General features: G+C 39.8%; 1 protein-coding gene across 1 annotated transcript in view; it reads right to left on the bottom strand.

Annotated features, from left to right (window-relative positions):
- LOC123372862 (chondroitin sulfate proteoglycan 4-like) overlaps window positions 1-15,401 on the bottom strand; it is a 42,140-nt gene extending 26,739 nt beyond the window's left edge. Inside the window, exons 1-4 of the mRNA XM_045021416.1 lie at window positions 15,156-15,401; window positions 9,515-13,084; window positions 8,002-8,472; window positions 6,132-6,308 (exon numbers count right to left, since the gene is read on the bottom strand). Coding sequence (XP_044877351.1) covers window positions 6,132-6,308; window positions 8,002-8,472; window positions 9,515-13,084; window positions 15,156-15,401 — 4,464 coding nt within the window. The remainder of the gene's footprint in view (window positions 1-6,131; window positions 6,309-8,001; window positions 8,473-9,514; window positions 13,085-15,155) is intronic.
- Window positions 15,402-16,320: the final 919 nt, after the last annotated feature.

Consider the following 16,320-nt stretch of genomic DNA (forward strand, 5'->3'; position numbering starts at 1 on the left):
TTCTTGATGTCTGATTTGTGTCCATTTATTCTTTTATGCAGAGACTGTCCGGTTTGGCCAATGTACATAGCAGAGGGACATTGCTGGCACATGATGGCATATATCACATTGATGGACGTGCAGGTGAACGAGCCTCTGATAGTGTGGCTGATGTGATTAGGTGCTATGATGGTGTCAACTGAATAGATATGTGGACAGAGTTGGCAACGGGCTTTGTTGCAAGGATAGGTTCCTGGGTTAGTGTTTTTGTTGTGTGGTCTGTGGTTGCTGGTGAGTATTTGCTTAAGGTTGGGGGGCTGTCTGTAAGCAAGGACTGGCCTGTCTCCCAAGATCTGTGAGAGTGAGGGATCGTCCTTCAGGATAGGTTGTAGATCCTTGATGATGCACTGGAGAGGTTTTAGTTGGGGGCTGTAGGTGATGGCTAGTGGCGTTCTGTTACTTTCTTTGTTGGGTCTGTCCTGTAGTAGGTGACTTCTGGGTACTCTTCTGGCTCTGTCAATTTGTTTCTTCACTTCAGCAGGTGGGTATTGTAGTTGTAAGAACACTAGATCGAGATCTTGTAGGTGTTTGTCTCTGTCTGAGGAGTTGGAGCAAATGCAATTGTATTATAGCGCTTGGCTGTAGACAATGGATCATATGATGTGGTCTGAATGAAAGCTAGAGGCATGTAGGTAAGTATAACGATCAGTAGGTTTCCGGTATAGGGTGGTGTTTATGTGACCATCGCTTATTAGCACTGTAGTGTCCAGGAAGTGGATCTCTTGTGTGGACTAGTCCAGACTGAGGTTGATGGTGAGGTGGAAATTGTTGAAATCCTGGTGGAATTCCTCAAGGGCTTCTTTTCCATGGGTCCAGATGATGAAGATGTCATCAATGTAGCACAAGTAGAGCAGGGACATTAGAACAACTTTTCCTCAGCTCTCGTCCCCTAAGTCAGCCATAAAAATGTTGGCATACTGTGGGGCCATGTGGGTACCCATAGCAGTGCCACTGATTTGAAGGTATATGTTGTGCCCAAATGTGAAATAGTTATGGGTGAGGACAAAGTCACAAGGTTCTGCCACCAGGTTTGCCGTGACATTATCGGGGATACTGTTCCTGACAGTTTGTAGTCCATCGTTGTGTGGAATGTTGGTGTAGAGGGCTTCTACACATAGTGGCTAGGATGATGTTTTCAGGAAGATCACCAATGGATTGTAGTTTCCTCAGGAAGTCAGTGGTGTCTCGAAGAAGCTAGGAGTGCTGGTAGCGTAGAGCCTGAGGAGGGAGTCTACATAGCCAGACAATCCTGCTGTCAGGGTGCCAATGCCTAAGATGATGGGGCATCCAGGATTTACAGGTTTATGGATTTTGGGTAGCAGATAGAATATCCCTGCTCGGGGTTCTAGGGGTGTGTCTGTGCGGATTTGCTCTTGTGCTTTTTCAAGGAGTTTCTTGAGCAGATGGTGTAGTTTCTTTTGGTAACCCTCAGTGGGATCAGAGGGTAACGGCTTGTAGAATGCGGTGTTGGAGAGCTGCCTAGCAGCCTCTTGTTCATATTCTGACCTATTCATGATGACGACAGCACCTCCTTTGTCAGCCTTTTTGATTATGATGCCAGAGTTGTTTCTGAGGCTGTGGATGGCACTGTGTTCAGCACGGCTGAGGTTATGGGGCAAGTGATGCTGCTCTTCCACAATTTCAGCCTGTGCATGTCGGTGGAAGCACTCTATGTAGAAGTCCAGTCTGTTGTTTCGACCTTCGGGAGGAGTCCACCCAGAATCCTTCTTTTTGTAGTGTTGGTAGGAAAGTCTCTGTGTGTTAATATGTTGTTCAGAGGTGTGTTGGAAATGTTCCTTGAGTCGGAGACGTAGAAAATAGGATTCTAGGTCACCGCAGAACTGTATCATGTTTGTGGGGGTGGAGGGGCAGAAGGAGAGGCCCCGAGATAGCCCAGCAGAAGAGTCTGTCCTAACAGAATAGCTGGAAAGATTAACAATATTGCTGGGTGGGTTAAGGGAACCACTGTTGTGACCCCTTGTGTCATGTAGAAGTTTAGATAGTTTAGTGTCCTTTTTCCTTTGTAGAGAAGCAAAGTGTGTGTTGTAAATGGCTTGTCTAGTTTTTGTAAAGTTCAGCCACGAGGAAGTTTGTGTGGAAGGTTGGTTTTTTATGAGAGTATCACGTTTTAAACCGGACAGTCTATACATAAAAGAATAAATGGACACAAATCAGACGTCAAGAATTATAACATTCAAAAATCAGTTGGAGAATACTTCAATCTCCCTGGTCACTCGATTACAGACCTAAAAGTCGCAATATTACAATAAAAAAACTTCAAGACTGCTGAATTAGAATTAATTTGCAAAATGGACACCATTAAATTAGGCTTGAATAAAGACTGGGAGTGGATGGGTCATTACACAAAGTAAAACTATTTCCTCATGTTTATTCTTTCCCCCCCCACACCCCCAACTGTTCCTCACAACTTCTTGTCAACTGCTGAAATGGACCATTTTGATTACCACTATAAAACGTTTTTTTCTCTCCTGCTGGTAATAGCTCACCTTAACTGATAACGCTCGTTAGATTGTGTATGGTAACACCCATTGTTTCATTTTCTCTGAGTGTCTATATATATCTTCCTACTGTATTTTCCACTGCATGCTTCCAATGAAGTGGGCTGTAGCCCACAAAAGCTTATGCTCAAATAAATTTGTTAGTCTCTAAGGTGCCACAAGTACTCCTGTTTTTAAAAGACTAATGTTTCTCATATTAATAAAACTTTTCAAATCTGTTATGTTCATGCAAATATTGCAGAATGATACAGAAGTTCAAAAAAAGGAAAATCCAATAGCCTTCATCCCTTTAAAAACAAAACAGCACCCACACACAAACACTGAAGGGGGAAAAACCTGCTCTGTTCACCACCCTGATACCAATCATAAATACTGTGGTTTAAAGAAAGAATGCGGAGGAGGACTCAGAAGTGAGGGAAATGGAGTCAAAGGAATCGCTTTACATTTGAGTGGGTAAGTGTGACAGTTTGTTGTGTTTGGCAAAAAGTCCCATTACAAGACTAAAAATTTAACTTCAGTATCCATCTGGAGACCACCAAGAGTATAATACTTAATTCCATAGGGGCCCTCTGTTGCTAACAAAGGGAACTGATACTTTTAATGTTTTTGTTCTGCTTTGTTACTGACTTAGCTCTTTTAAGAGCTTTGTTACACCCCAATCCTGCAAGCTTGCTCATGTGTTTAGCTTTATGCACTGTGAGGAGTCTTACTGAGGTAAACAGTGTGTAAAGTTATAATATGAACAAGTGTTTGCAGGATTAGGACCATATTCTGTAGTAGCAACATGACCAAATCTATTGCTTGAAATGCAAAAATTTCTTCCAAGAAAGGTTATCCTCTAGACAAGGTCTTGCAACAAGGTCAACAAAGTGGTTTTCAGGGAATTTTCATTCAGCTTTGTAAATTTACTTCATCTCTAAAAAGGTATAAATTAAGCCAGGGCTATTGTATTTAAAATACATAGATTACTACAAGCAGGTTAAAATTCAACAGCTAGCAATACAAGATTCCTGGATGAGCAAGGACAGCCTGGCTGGAACCTAGAATTTAGCAAGTTTCATCCTAGGTAAGCACTGCCTTGGAACTCCCAGCTGATAATAGTCAGTCAGTACTGAGCCAGGGTGCCGGTTCAAGAAAAATCTTTATAATCCAATTTTTCCCCATCTATTTTAGGCATTCAGCTTGGTTTAAAGTGATTGTTTGGAATAAATCATAATCTCCAGTTTTGTATAGTGTGCACATAACTATCAGAAATGCAGTAGTTCTGTATTTTAGTACCCTGTTCCTGCACAAGAACAGAGTATGTAAGCACAGTAAAGGGTCAAGTGGGACAAGCAAAACCACAGTCATGAATATAAGAACCGTGGGTTTGGTGTAGGCTGCCCAGTTGAGTGGATAGCATTTTATCTATGTTCTGGATGACTGACATATTTCAGGATTAGATTGAAAAGTTGTGTCATTTATTTATGTTTTAAAATAAAGGTAAGTTTTGGGTCTGCCATGTGTTCATGTGTTCCTATGAAGCCGGGTCCTAAGAATCGTTTTAAAAAAATCAATGTGCTGTGCTGCTGGGTCTCAATTCTGTCAAAGGATAATTCTTCAAAGCAATTATATGCAAGGAAAGAGAAATCAGGAAGTAGTCTTGGTGGACATCTTTCCCCTGGGTGTATTACTAGATTACAGTTAATACCCACTGTGTTGACGCCTGAAGAACCCCACCAGTAGATAATTATCCTCCCCTGCGGGAGTTTATTGTGTAATACTTGACTCCTTCTTTGAGAAAACTGCCAAATTGTCAGGACTCAGCATGATGTAAAAGCCTAATATCTATGGTGCACTGCGGTATGGATGGATGCCTGCAGTGGGTAAATCCCATCACTATGAAGCACAACACTGCTAAAACTGATTATAGTCTGTCTCTTTTTCTTCTGTGAAAAGGTTTATGGATGATGGTAAAATGTGGTAATCCCTACAGTACTCAATCTGTCTACACAATACTCAAATACCATTCATACTCAGGATTAAATGCAAACATGTTTTAAATGTTGTAATTTGTAAATTGCACTGTACTACACTAGGGCTGATGCACTATGTAAATATCTAACATTATCCTCCTTCAAATCCCTCCTTTAAAAAACTCTTCTCTGGTGTCATGCCTACAATAAACTTGCAGCTCATTTACTGTTAGACAGCTGATAGGCCATGACCACCATTTTTCAAGACAATCAATATCATTTTATTATCTGTGCTCCCACCCCTCACCCCTTTATGTTTGTTTTAGTCACCAGTCATCTAGTCTTCAGGAGAGGACCGTCTCCTATGTTTTTACAGTGCCTAGGACAAGAGGGCTCCAGCTTGCAGGCACTGTTGTAATATAGATAATAATCCTCTCACATTTATGTAAATCTGGAATTATACCACTGAAGCGAATGGAGCCACACCAATATGAAATAGGGATGAGAAGAAACCATCCTTTATTCCTTACAAGATAGAATGGTTGGTTAAATGCTATCTATGGTTACTACGAGAAAAAAAAATAGACCAATTCTACAATCTTCAATTCCACAAGTTCTTTGGGAACTATACAAAGAAAGCAGGCTTTGGGTGTTTCAGAATATTATCTTTAATTCATATTTAACAACCACAACCCAACAAACCTACAGTAACAGACAGTAGTAGCTCCAGTCTCTCTAGTAATACTGTGAAGAGTGGTTCTATTTTGGACCCTCACTGTATAATACAATATTATTATTTTTATTAGGACTTTTAAAAAGACCTGCATACGTTTTCTGAGAGAAACTTTCATGTCTCCTATTAGAAATGTCAGATACTTAGTCAATTCCCTAAAGCATAGTAAGTGGGTGAAATTCTGTTCTCTTACACCTATGCTATCTCCACTGACTTCAGTGGGGGCTGCAGAGATATGACAAAGAGCAGAATTAATCTCAATGGACCTGATCCTCAGGAATAGTTCAGAGGTGCTAGGCGCAGAATCCGAGGGATGGTGCAAAAATAATCTGAAGCTGCCTTTATGGTCCCTCAATCCTGAAGCCTGCCAAAGGCCAATGCCTCAGGACTCCTCTGACTTATGCTGGCTAGTACTGCAACCAAGTTGCCATTACTCCTGGCAGGGAATGTTAAAAGACAGCAGTGCTCCACCCATACACCTTTCACCACCATGTGTCCCATGTCAAGGCCAAGAGGAGGTAGTGGCACAGATCCAGCTATAAGGCCCTAGGCCACTCAGGGATTCCTCTTAGACAAAAGGAATCATCAGCCAGCCTCTTAGGTGAGCTTAAGGTCTGCTTTGCACCACCAGGACAGCACAACACAAACTTAGCAAGAGCCAGGATCCGATTCCGTATGTACAAACAATTGTCATAGTATCCACTCTATCTACAGAGCCTATAACCATGGTATTTAAGCACCACAACTGGCTTCTAGTACATAGCATATATTTCCAGGTTTACACATATCTATCTCTATTCTGTGTATGATTACAGTCCTATAAAATAAAGTCAGGTTAAAAATGAAGATTTTAAAATTATAAAGATGAAAGTATGAAGAACTTACCCTAAGTATTTTGTTTGTACTTATAACAGGAGCTTCATCGTTTACCAACGTAACGGTCACAAATATAGTTTGGGGCAAACTTTGTTTCCACAGTTCTGTGTTATTTGCTATGACAGTAAAATTGTCACTCACCCCCTCACTGTCATCATGAATATAGTAGATTAATTCTTGCTCTACCTGAAAAATAAATGGACTGAAAATTAAAGAAATTAAAACAAAAAATGTTTTGACATTTTAAACAAAAAGCATTCAACCATTCCAGCTCTGCAACAATTCTTTTTCAGCCTTCATGACCCCATTCTTCTCCACTGATGCACATTCTTCTATCTCTAGCATATCAGATTGCATATGGGCATTTGGTTATTCTGAAATAACCTCAGATATAGTGAGGCACATATGCAACTGTATCAGAAGGTCAAAGACAAACCAATAAATCCCAAAGAATTCATATAAAAATAGCTAAAGCACAGTTAACTAATTTTCAAAAATGAACCCTCTTAAGTGTTTCATTTTTATATAGAAGAGGCAAAACGACTTAAGACATCACTATCTGCAGCTGAAAGTCAAATTCTGTGTTTGGGCCATAAAAATTAAAAATCTATATTCATTAACATTTTTCAAAGGTTAACACATTTCAGTTTATGCATTTTGAAACAAATTAAATATTGAAACCTTCAAATTAGAGAGTTTTCATTCAGATGTAAAATGACTCTCAATTACGTTGGCAATGTAAGATACCTGGCAGGCTTCTACTCATTTTGAATTGTTGACTTATTACATCCCATGCCATTTAAGACAATTTACTATATTCAGGAGTCTGAAAAGTAGTATAAAATCATACATATTCATGTTTGGACAGGAGTTATCCCACTGGAATACGACATATCAAAATAATACATAATGTGGATCTTTACTTTCAAGTAAGCATATTAAGGAATATATATGTTTTATATGCATCTAACACCCATAACAATGGTGTAGATTTTTGAAAGGGGAAAATACTTTGCAAACCGTCAGTACTTTATTTTGCAGTATCAAACCATTATTATTTGAAACTAGTGAATCACAAAACATCTTGCCATAACTCCTGCTCATGCCCCATGCCAACGGATGGGGTGGATTCTCCATCACTTGAAGTCTTTAAATAAAGATTGAATGTCTTTCTTAAAAACACCCTCTAGCACAACCACAAGTATGGGCTTGATGTAGGAAATACTTGGTGAAATAATGTGCCCACTGTTATGCAGGAGACCAGACTAGAACATTATAATGGTCTGTTCTGACCTTAAAAACAGATGATTTTGAGACCCTCAACTGGCTTTCTGACCTTTTTCATAGCCTTTTAAGGCTACACAAAACTTATTTGCACTTGTATCTTATCATGTAATCTCCACGTTCTCTGCTCCACCAACAATGCCAATATTTGTCCACTTCCTCACTAAGCACATCCAAGGTTTCTTCCTTGCCACTTGTTTGACATTCACTCAGAACTAGACTGAAAAACAATGTCCTCCCCCTCAATCCTGCTACTTCTACCATGACTTTTGCAGGAAATTGCCAACTAGTAATGGCTAAATAGGGCCTATTAGGGAATTGTGACATATCTTATTTGTTTCTTGCAGCTGCAGGCATATAAAAACACGTCTACCTGTCATTGTTTCCTTCATTCTCCCTTCCCCATTTTATCTTGTCTTAGACAGTAATCTCCTCAGGTAAAGGATTGTCCTTTATTGAGCTTGTATAGTGCCTAGCACAAAGGAACCCTGACTTGCAGGTGTGACTGCAATACAAATAATTATCAGCATTTAAAAAAAAAACACAAACAAAAAAAGGACTGACATTTAGATCAAGCTTACCGGAGTCACATTACCTGTTTTTTGGTAAATTTGGTTAACTTTACTCCAGGAAAGCGAGAGTTTCCAACATGCCCATTCTTTGGTGGCTCAACTAAAATAAATTCACAATTGAGTCCAGTGAAATGCTGATTCGAAATTTTTAGATAGTCTTCCACCAGAGCTTTAGAACCACCTTCTATTACTGTAAAGTTCTGCACTTCTAATGGAATCAGCTTAGGGATGATGTCTACAGAGATTTCTATTCCACTGACCACTCGAATGCCATTGGTCACATCCAACAAAAAATGGTCTTGTAGCTGGTCAGAAACTGTCTGCACATACTGAACGTTGCCATCATCAATATCTTGCTGGGTAAAGGTCAAAACTGGTTTTTGTTCTGCACCAAGGTAACCTTCTTCTGATGCAAACTTCCGAATGTATCCATGCACTGGAAGAGCCCTTAATGTGAACACTATCTCTGATGCAGAACTGTTTTCATGTACGACCTTAAATTTATACACACACAAAAAGTCATTAAAGTAAAAACAAGCCAATTTCTTCTTTAATTCTATTCTGAATTTCTCACTTTTAATCCTGGGACAGTAAATCATGGATTATTTATCCACCCATTTGGCTGGAATTCTCTATTTATAAACATTTATAAACATCTGCAAATGTCTAGCACAATGCATTTCCAGTATTATGTTAAGTATGTTAGGTAATACTGCATGAGAAAGTGTTTCAAAACCCAAAACATGTCCCATAAGATCTCTCAACTGAAAAAACAAAAACAAAAAACATCATGAGTTAATTATCTAAGAACTGTGGAATGCTGCTTGGAATGTGATTTCACAATCAGCACAATAATGTGCAACATGAGCCTCCTTGTGGTAGTTACTTTAATGATGAAAATGATCCCAATAGGTGCAGAGAAAAATATTAAACAGAATAGGCCAAAGCTAATGCTTCTGAACTGATGATTTTAAAACTCCAAGCCATATCCTCAGCTTGTGTATATTGGTATAGCTCCAATCAGACCCTTTGTATTTAAGCAAATACTTTGGATACAGTTTAAGTTTCCCCCCCACCCAATATTTGTTATGGGTTCACCTACCATGAAATGTGAACTGCAAAGACATTGATAAATGTATTTAAAACTGTCTGGTTTTCTTGTAGTGTTGATAAATACAGTGTCTCTACAGCTTAATTTTTTTCAAGTATGCAGGGAATCAAAGCCTATGGTCTCTGTCTTATTTTAACAGATAGATTTGTTTTTTCTTTCTAGTGATGGAGGAATGCTAGTGTCAGAGTGCAGGGCTACCTGAAGTCTATAACCCTTTCTGCACAGAGGCCAGCGGATTCTCAAGTGCGGATACCATAATTGGAGTTACTCTCCAAAATGAATATCTAGCAATAATTCAAGTTAGTTACGTTAAAGATGACAGTTTTGTGGAACTGAGACATTAAAAGGGCTTGCTATGCCTGGGAAACAGGAATAAAGAAGAAAATCCATTACAGATAGAAGATTAAAGCTAAATTTTAACTCACCTGCAATTTCCCCTTACTGATTTTAACTGGTTTTCCCTCTTCAACTAAGAGGTTGTTATTGTGTACAATCTTTGGTGGACGTTGATGGCTTTCCAAGTACATACGAACATGCATTCCAGCATCCTGGTGGATATCCTTAGCATAAACTGTAAAGTTAAATGTGTCAACCAGGTTGTTACTGTCATCATGCCTATAAATCACATGTCCCCTTTTTAGGTCAAGTTGGGTAAAGGAATCTGTTGCTAGATTATTTACATAGATTCTTCCATGTTTTGGAGATAAGAATATCTCATAAGTAATCTCGTGATCCCTTCTAATGTCTTGGTTTGTGATGGCACTAAGGTTAGTTGTTGTAATAGTTCTCTCTTTTCCTTTTTGGACCAATAAGCCTGTATTGTTTGCTAGTCTAACATAGGGCTCTGAAGCACTCACTTCTAGAAGGGAAGACGTGTAGTGTTTGCCATCAGTTACAAATAACACAAAGCGCCCATAATCTGCACCACTATGTGTAAATAGGACTCGCTTTTGCTCCAGGTCTTCTTGTTTGAATTGATAGAGTCTATGAGTGTTATCATTCACTAGAGTCAAGTCCCCATTAGGAATGCCACGCCTAGTGTACAGCAACTGCCCGTCATCAAAATCAGAATCAGGATCATGGTAGCATAGGTCTGCCAAGGTCAATAAGCGCTGTCCATTCTTAACTACATGAAATACCTTATCAACCGCACGTACTGGTTTCTCATCATTCTTCAGCTCAACAGAAATATTAAATCTTATCTCTGCTGATAAAGGTTCTGTTCCAGCAGCAGAGCTCACCCATTCTCCTGATTCTCTGGTGGATGCTATGACAAGAAATTCATCGTACACGGTCTCAGTGTCATCATGGACATACATAAGGCGTTCACCCATTATATCTTGGTTACTGAAAGTGGTGAGGTTATCATTACTCTCTGGTGAATCTGAAAAGTTAATGAGTTTTAATTTCCCATGTTGAGGACTCTTTATAACTTTATATTGAAAGGCCTTATTATCCAGGGTTTGTGCAAACAATCTGCTTTTTGTTATTAGCGCTCCTTCACCTTCAGTTATGGTCAAGCCATTGTTTGTCAAAATAATGCTTGTGAGATCTGCTTTAATGTTGATTTTGAAATCATACACATTTGACTCCAAATACTTCGTAAAAATTAGGAATCTAAATGAATCCTGAGTATTCTCATGGGATCTGTTAATTAATTCATATTCTAGTTCATGGTCTATAATGTTTTTTTGGCTAAAAGTTGAATTTTTTTTCAAGGCTTGGTTGTTAAGGAGCATTTGCCCTTTCTTGGGTAAGGACAACAACTTATAATTAAGTTCATTTTCAGGTATTTCTATATCCATCATCACAGCAAAAAGATTATCTGAATTCAGACATTTCTTTTTTGTTTTTTCAATTTCTAGAGGAACATGTTTCAATAAATTATACCTCAACCATTTCACTGTGATTGGAAACATAAGCTCATCACTGACTGTGTTTCCAATGTGAACCTTAAATTTAAAGTGATCTGTAACATTTTCCAGCTGCAATGCTTTGAAAATACCATAGTACCTCACACGGCTGCGCTCAATAGAGCGCTGAGAAAAAGTGTTTACTTGCTTCCACTCTCTGCTAGAATGTTGCCTTTGAATTTCACCAAATTGGGGTGATTCTGTGATCTCATATCGTATCTCCATCTCTTGCTGGATGGCATTTGTTTCAACTGACAAGTGGCTGAGTGTGATCAAAGCTGCATTGCCTTGTAGCACTTTTATTCCTGTGTTATTGACCACTTTATAATCCAAAGGAACAGCCATGATACGCAACACAACTGTGTTGCTCATTTTCTCTCCATCACTTGCTCGCAGCACAATCCTCGAGTTCTTGACCCCAGTGTGGACAAAGAAAATGTTGCCTTCTTTTAAGTCCTCATTAGAAAAAGTAATAATGGCTCTCCCGGGATTCTTGGAATTTTCTAAAAATCCTGCATCTGTATTCAGATTTCCAAGTACTGAAAGACTGAGATTGGCAGAGTCTGTGTCTTGATCTGAAACCTTTATTAGGTCAGCAGTCAAGCATTTCTTTGAGTTCTCTAACAAAAGAAATAAGTTTCCCTCAGGGAGCATAAGTTCAGGAACATCATTTGTCGGCGTTATGGTAATCCTAAAAACATATTGCTCGTGTCCTTGCAGATATGGAGGTATGTCCTTTTTACTACTGGCAGAAATGGAAAAAGTAAAATTATCATAAGTGTCCTCAGAACCATCATGGACATATAGCACTCTTCCTTGCCACAGGTCTAACATCGTAAATGTGCCCTTCTCCTGCTCTGGTTCAACCCCTAACCTCAAGTAACCATGAGAGGGCTGCTTCTTTATTTTAAAAAAGATCTGTGACTGACGAACCCCTAATTTCTTAAACTCTAAATTTACTTTAATATGTTTAGATTCAAGTGGAGCATGTCCACCCTCTGGGACAATCAAATTATTTAGAACCAAGAAATGGCCACTATCCTCTTTGCCTTGGGGTTTGGAGATTTCAGGAAAATAGACAGAAGTAGAGGCTGCTGTTACAAGAGGAGTCTTTTCTGTTGTCACTACAAAAGAATTTGTCTTAAAAGAATTCTCTGTTTTGCATCCAGCTGAAACATCCTTTGTAACCAGAACATTCTTTAATGATCTCTTTTCTGAATTGGCTTTCAGGTCTCTTATGCAACCTTTGAAGGATCCTCCTCTGGCATATTTTCCAGAAACTGAGGTTAGCTCTAACTTTATCACTTCTACCCGTGTGCTGTCATCTACACCACCTACAAAGAGTGGCCCTTTAAGAAGGGATATTTTGCTGTGGGAAGGCAGTGATGTTTTCACTGTTTCTCCATCTAACATCAGCTGCAAATATTGTGCAGTAAATTTTAACTCAATGGAGTGCCACTTATTATCACTGACTGACTTAAGAGAAGAAAGCTGCATTCTACTTTTACTCTTTCCAATATGGGCCTTAATTAGTCCATTCTCAATTTCCATTGCAATGAAATCTCCTGCTCGTCCAGAATGATAAAGCAGCAAGCCTCGCTGAGCTGAGGTCTGTATTGTACACTCCAAGCATCCTTCACCCTGGACATTCCACAGCTGGAAAGAAACATAGGATTTGGAACTAAAGAAACTGATAGGCTCATCTTCACTTGCAAAGAATTCATCACTGCATCCCAGTGACACTTCATGAACATTTCTGAACCCAGGATAAGGTCTCAGGGACGTTAGGATCTCATGCTGATTGAATAACACGTCATCAATACATCCTCGGAAATTGGTTAGTGCTCTATCAAGGTAAGGAACATCAAGGGTACCACTCCCACCAATGTAGAGTCCATGTTCAATGTTTAATTGATATAGAATCCCAGGCATTGTTGTACTAGTTCTATAATGTTTATCAATTACCAGTGTGACATTATCATTTTCATGATGTAATTCAACCAGGTGCCAGGCTAAATCATTTAGCCGGGAGCTCCGTTGAGAATGCAGCACTCGTTCCCCTGCTCCAAAGTTCATTCTCAGCTGTAAGAGACAAAATTTTAATGATGAAAATCAGTAAGTGAATGGATGACAATTAAATTAATTGTGTGTGTCTCAAAGAAACAAGTAATACTTAACCCTTTGACAGCTGCTCAACTTAAGTTTCAATCGTTGCATTTTCAAACTATGAGCACAAATGTATTTATTATTTTTATGGATTTGCTAACACCACAACATCAAATCCAAACCCATTATACATTTTGGGAAGGTTTACCTACCAGCACAATTTTAGTCTAGGTCAGATGCAAAACCAGGAAGTGACTATTTCCAGTTCTGCTATGACCAAAATTTACAAGAGCCCAAGGTGAGCATAAAGTGCAAGGTCATGCATGAATTCCTGCTATAAGCTGGGAGCTCAACAGTTGAAAGTGAAAGAGGAGGAGAGACACACAAGTATATAAATAGATCACAGGATGACTATGAGCTACTAATGTGATACGTCTGTGGAAAAGACAAATGCAATCTTAGCACATGTTAGGCGAGATATTTCCAGTAGCGATAGGACAAGGCACTGGTAAGATCTCATTTTGAATATTGTGTACAATTGTGTTCACCCAAATTGAAGAAAGATGAATTCAAACTCGAACAGGTGCAGAGAAAGGCTACTAGGATGATCAGAGGAATGACAACCTATCTTATAACAGGAGACTAAAAGAGCCTGGCTTGCTTAGCATAGCAAAAAGAAGGCTGAGAAAGGATTTAATTGCTCTCTATAAATTTATCAGGGAGATAAACATCAGGGACGGAGAAGAGCTATTTAAGCTAAAGAACAATGTTGACATGGCATAAGAACAAATGCGTAATAACTGGCCATGAATAAATTTAGGCTGGAACTTAGACGAAGGTTGCTAACCATCTGAGGAGTGAGATTCTGGGAGTAGAAGGGCAAACAACTCAATCAGTTTTAAGATAGCTCTTGATAAAAGTATGAATGGGACTGTACAACAAGGTTGCCTGCAGTGCTGAGGGGGCTGCCTTTGACAGTTCTGGGGGTCCCTTTATGTCTTATGTTCCTAAAATCTCATGCTTCAGCTAGACACCTGTGGGGCCAGGAAGGGAATTTTCACTTCAGTATATTCTGGGAGAGGGGGGAAGGGATTGTCTCCTTCCTTTCAAGCATCAGAGATGGCCGTAGCTGAAGACAGGACACTAGATAGGCAGGATCAGGGCTCTGAGGTGGCACCTAGCATTCTCTCTCATAGATGCTTGGCGTACTGGTTCCTGTTCACATGGTTAGGGTCTAACTGACTGCCATATTCAGGGTTGGGAAGGAATTTCTCCCCTGGTCAGACCTTGCAGGGTTTTTGCCTTCCTCTGCAGCATGACTGTGGTTCACTTGCCAGGATTATCTGGGTACAGTAGAACCTCAGAGTTACGAACACCTTGGGAATGGAGGCTGTTCGTAACTCTATAATGTTTGTAACTCTGAACAAAATGTTACGGTTGTTCTTTCAAAAGTTTACAGCTGAACATTGACTTAATACAGCTTTGAAACTTTACTATGCAGAAGACAAATGCTGCTTTTAATCATCTTAATTTAAATGAAACAAGCACAGAAAATCTCCTTACCTTGCCAAATCTTTTTTTAAACTTTCCCTCTATTTTTTTAGTAGTTCACATTTACACAGTACTGTACAGTATTTGTGTTTTGTTTTTGTTTTTTGTCTCTGCTGCCTGATTGCGTATTTTTGGTTCCAAATGAGGTGTGTGATTGACCAGTCAGTTCATAACTGTGGTGTTCTTAACTCTGAGGTTTTACTGTATATCTTACTTTACCAATTCCCTGCCATTGTACGGGCCTCAGGCATTGGTACACCTTGGTCCCTCCTCTTCTCTGCTTGCAACACACAATGGTTTAGTCTCCTGAGAGCTGTAGTGCTTTAGTCTAATTCTGGTTGTTGGGCAAGGTGCAGAGGTGGCTGTGTGGAGTTTAGTGGCCTGTGATGTACAGAAGGTCAGACTAGATGACTCCGTGGTCCCGCTATGACTCCAAAGACAAACACTAGGCAAACCAGTACCTGTGCTCTCTATTTTTTATAATTAAAAATCACACCTGTAAATATCCTGAGTGCAGTTCCACTGAACAATGATCCTCGTTTCCAGCTGCAAGAAAAAGCAATCCATGTGGCTTGCTGGTTCGAAATCGTAACTGCAGTGATGTTCGAGTGGATGATTCCGCAATGTTCAACTCCACGTAGCTATCACCATAAAATGATACTAAAAGAAAAAAAAGAAAGGAGAGACTTACAATATATGTACTTTTGCAAAATGCCTCCTCGTCCTTACCATACACATACATACTGGGTATCTACTATATCCGAAAATGAATAGTAAGAATTAAATTTCCATTTTTGCAAGCTAGACTACACCAATCCAGACACCTGGTGCAGTGCACAATAGAATCCTAGGTAGATACTACACTTGATCTTAGCTCATACTATATCTGAGAAATAATGCTACTGAGAACCTTGTGGCCAACAGCTAAACACACTGCTGGCCCTACGTCTAATGTTTAGAGAAGCAGTGGAAAGACTTTTATATCATCACTGTACTTAGTTCTACAGCAAAAGCAAACAACACCGAAGAGGGCATAAACCTAGGGTTGTGGTTCTCAATCTATGGTCCAAAAATCTCCAGAAAAGAGAGAAGATTCTAGTAGTAAGGAGGGAGTTCAGGAAGTTATGTGGTCCACTAAAGCAGAGGTTCTCAACCTTTTTCTTTCTGAGGCCTCTCCCCCAACATGCTATAAAAACTCCAGAGTCACCTGTGCCGCAATAACTGGTTTTCTGCATATAAAAGCCAGAGCCGGCATTAGGGGGTAGCAAGCAGGGCAATTGCCTGGGAGCCAATGCCACAGGGGCCCCCACAAAGCTACATTGTTCAGGGTTCAGTTTCAGCCTCGGGTGGCGGGGCTCAGGAACCTGGGCTTCAGCCCCATGCGGTGGGGCTTCGGCTTTCTGCCCTGGGCCCCAGCGAGTCTAATGCTAGCCCTGCTTGGAGGCCTCCCGGAAACCTGCTCGAGGCCTGCAGGGGGCCCCAGACCATTGGTTGAGAATTACTGCACTAAATGATCTCTTTCTCTAATGAAATAATCTGCAGAATAAAAGAGTTGAAAAACAACTGATCTAGTCAAATAAGTTTTGGAGTTGAATAGACAGGAGTTCCTCTTCTCATAAACACGCCGTAGACAGGAGGCAAGTAAATGGACAATAGACTCA

This window comes from Mauremys mutica, chromosome 6 (genome assembly GCF_020497125.1).
Source record: "Mauremys mutica isolate MM-2020 ecotype Southern chromosome 6, ASM2049712v1, whole genome shotgun sequence".
NCBI lineage: Eukaryota > Metazoa > Chordata > Testudines > Geoemydidae > Mauremys > Mauremys mutica.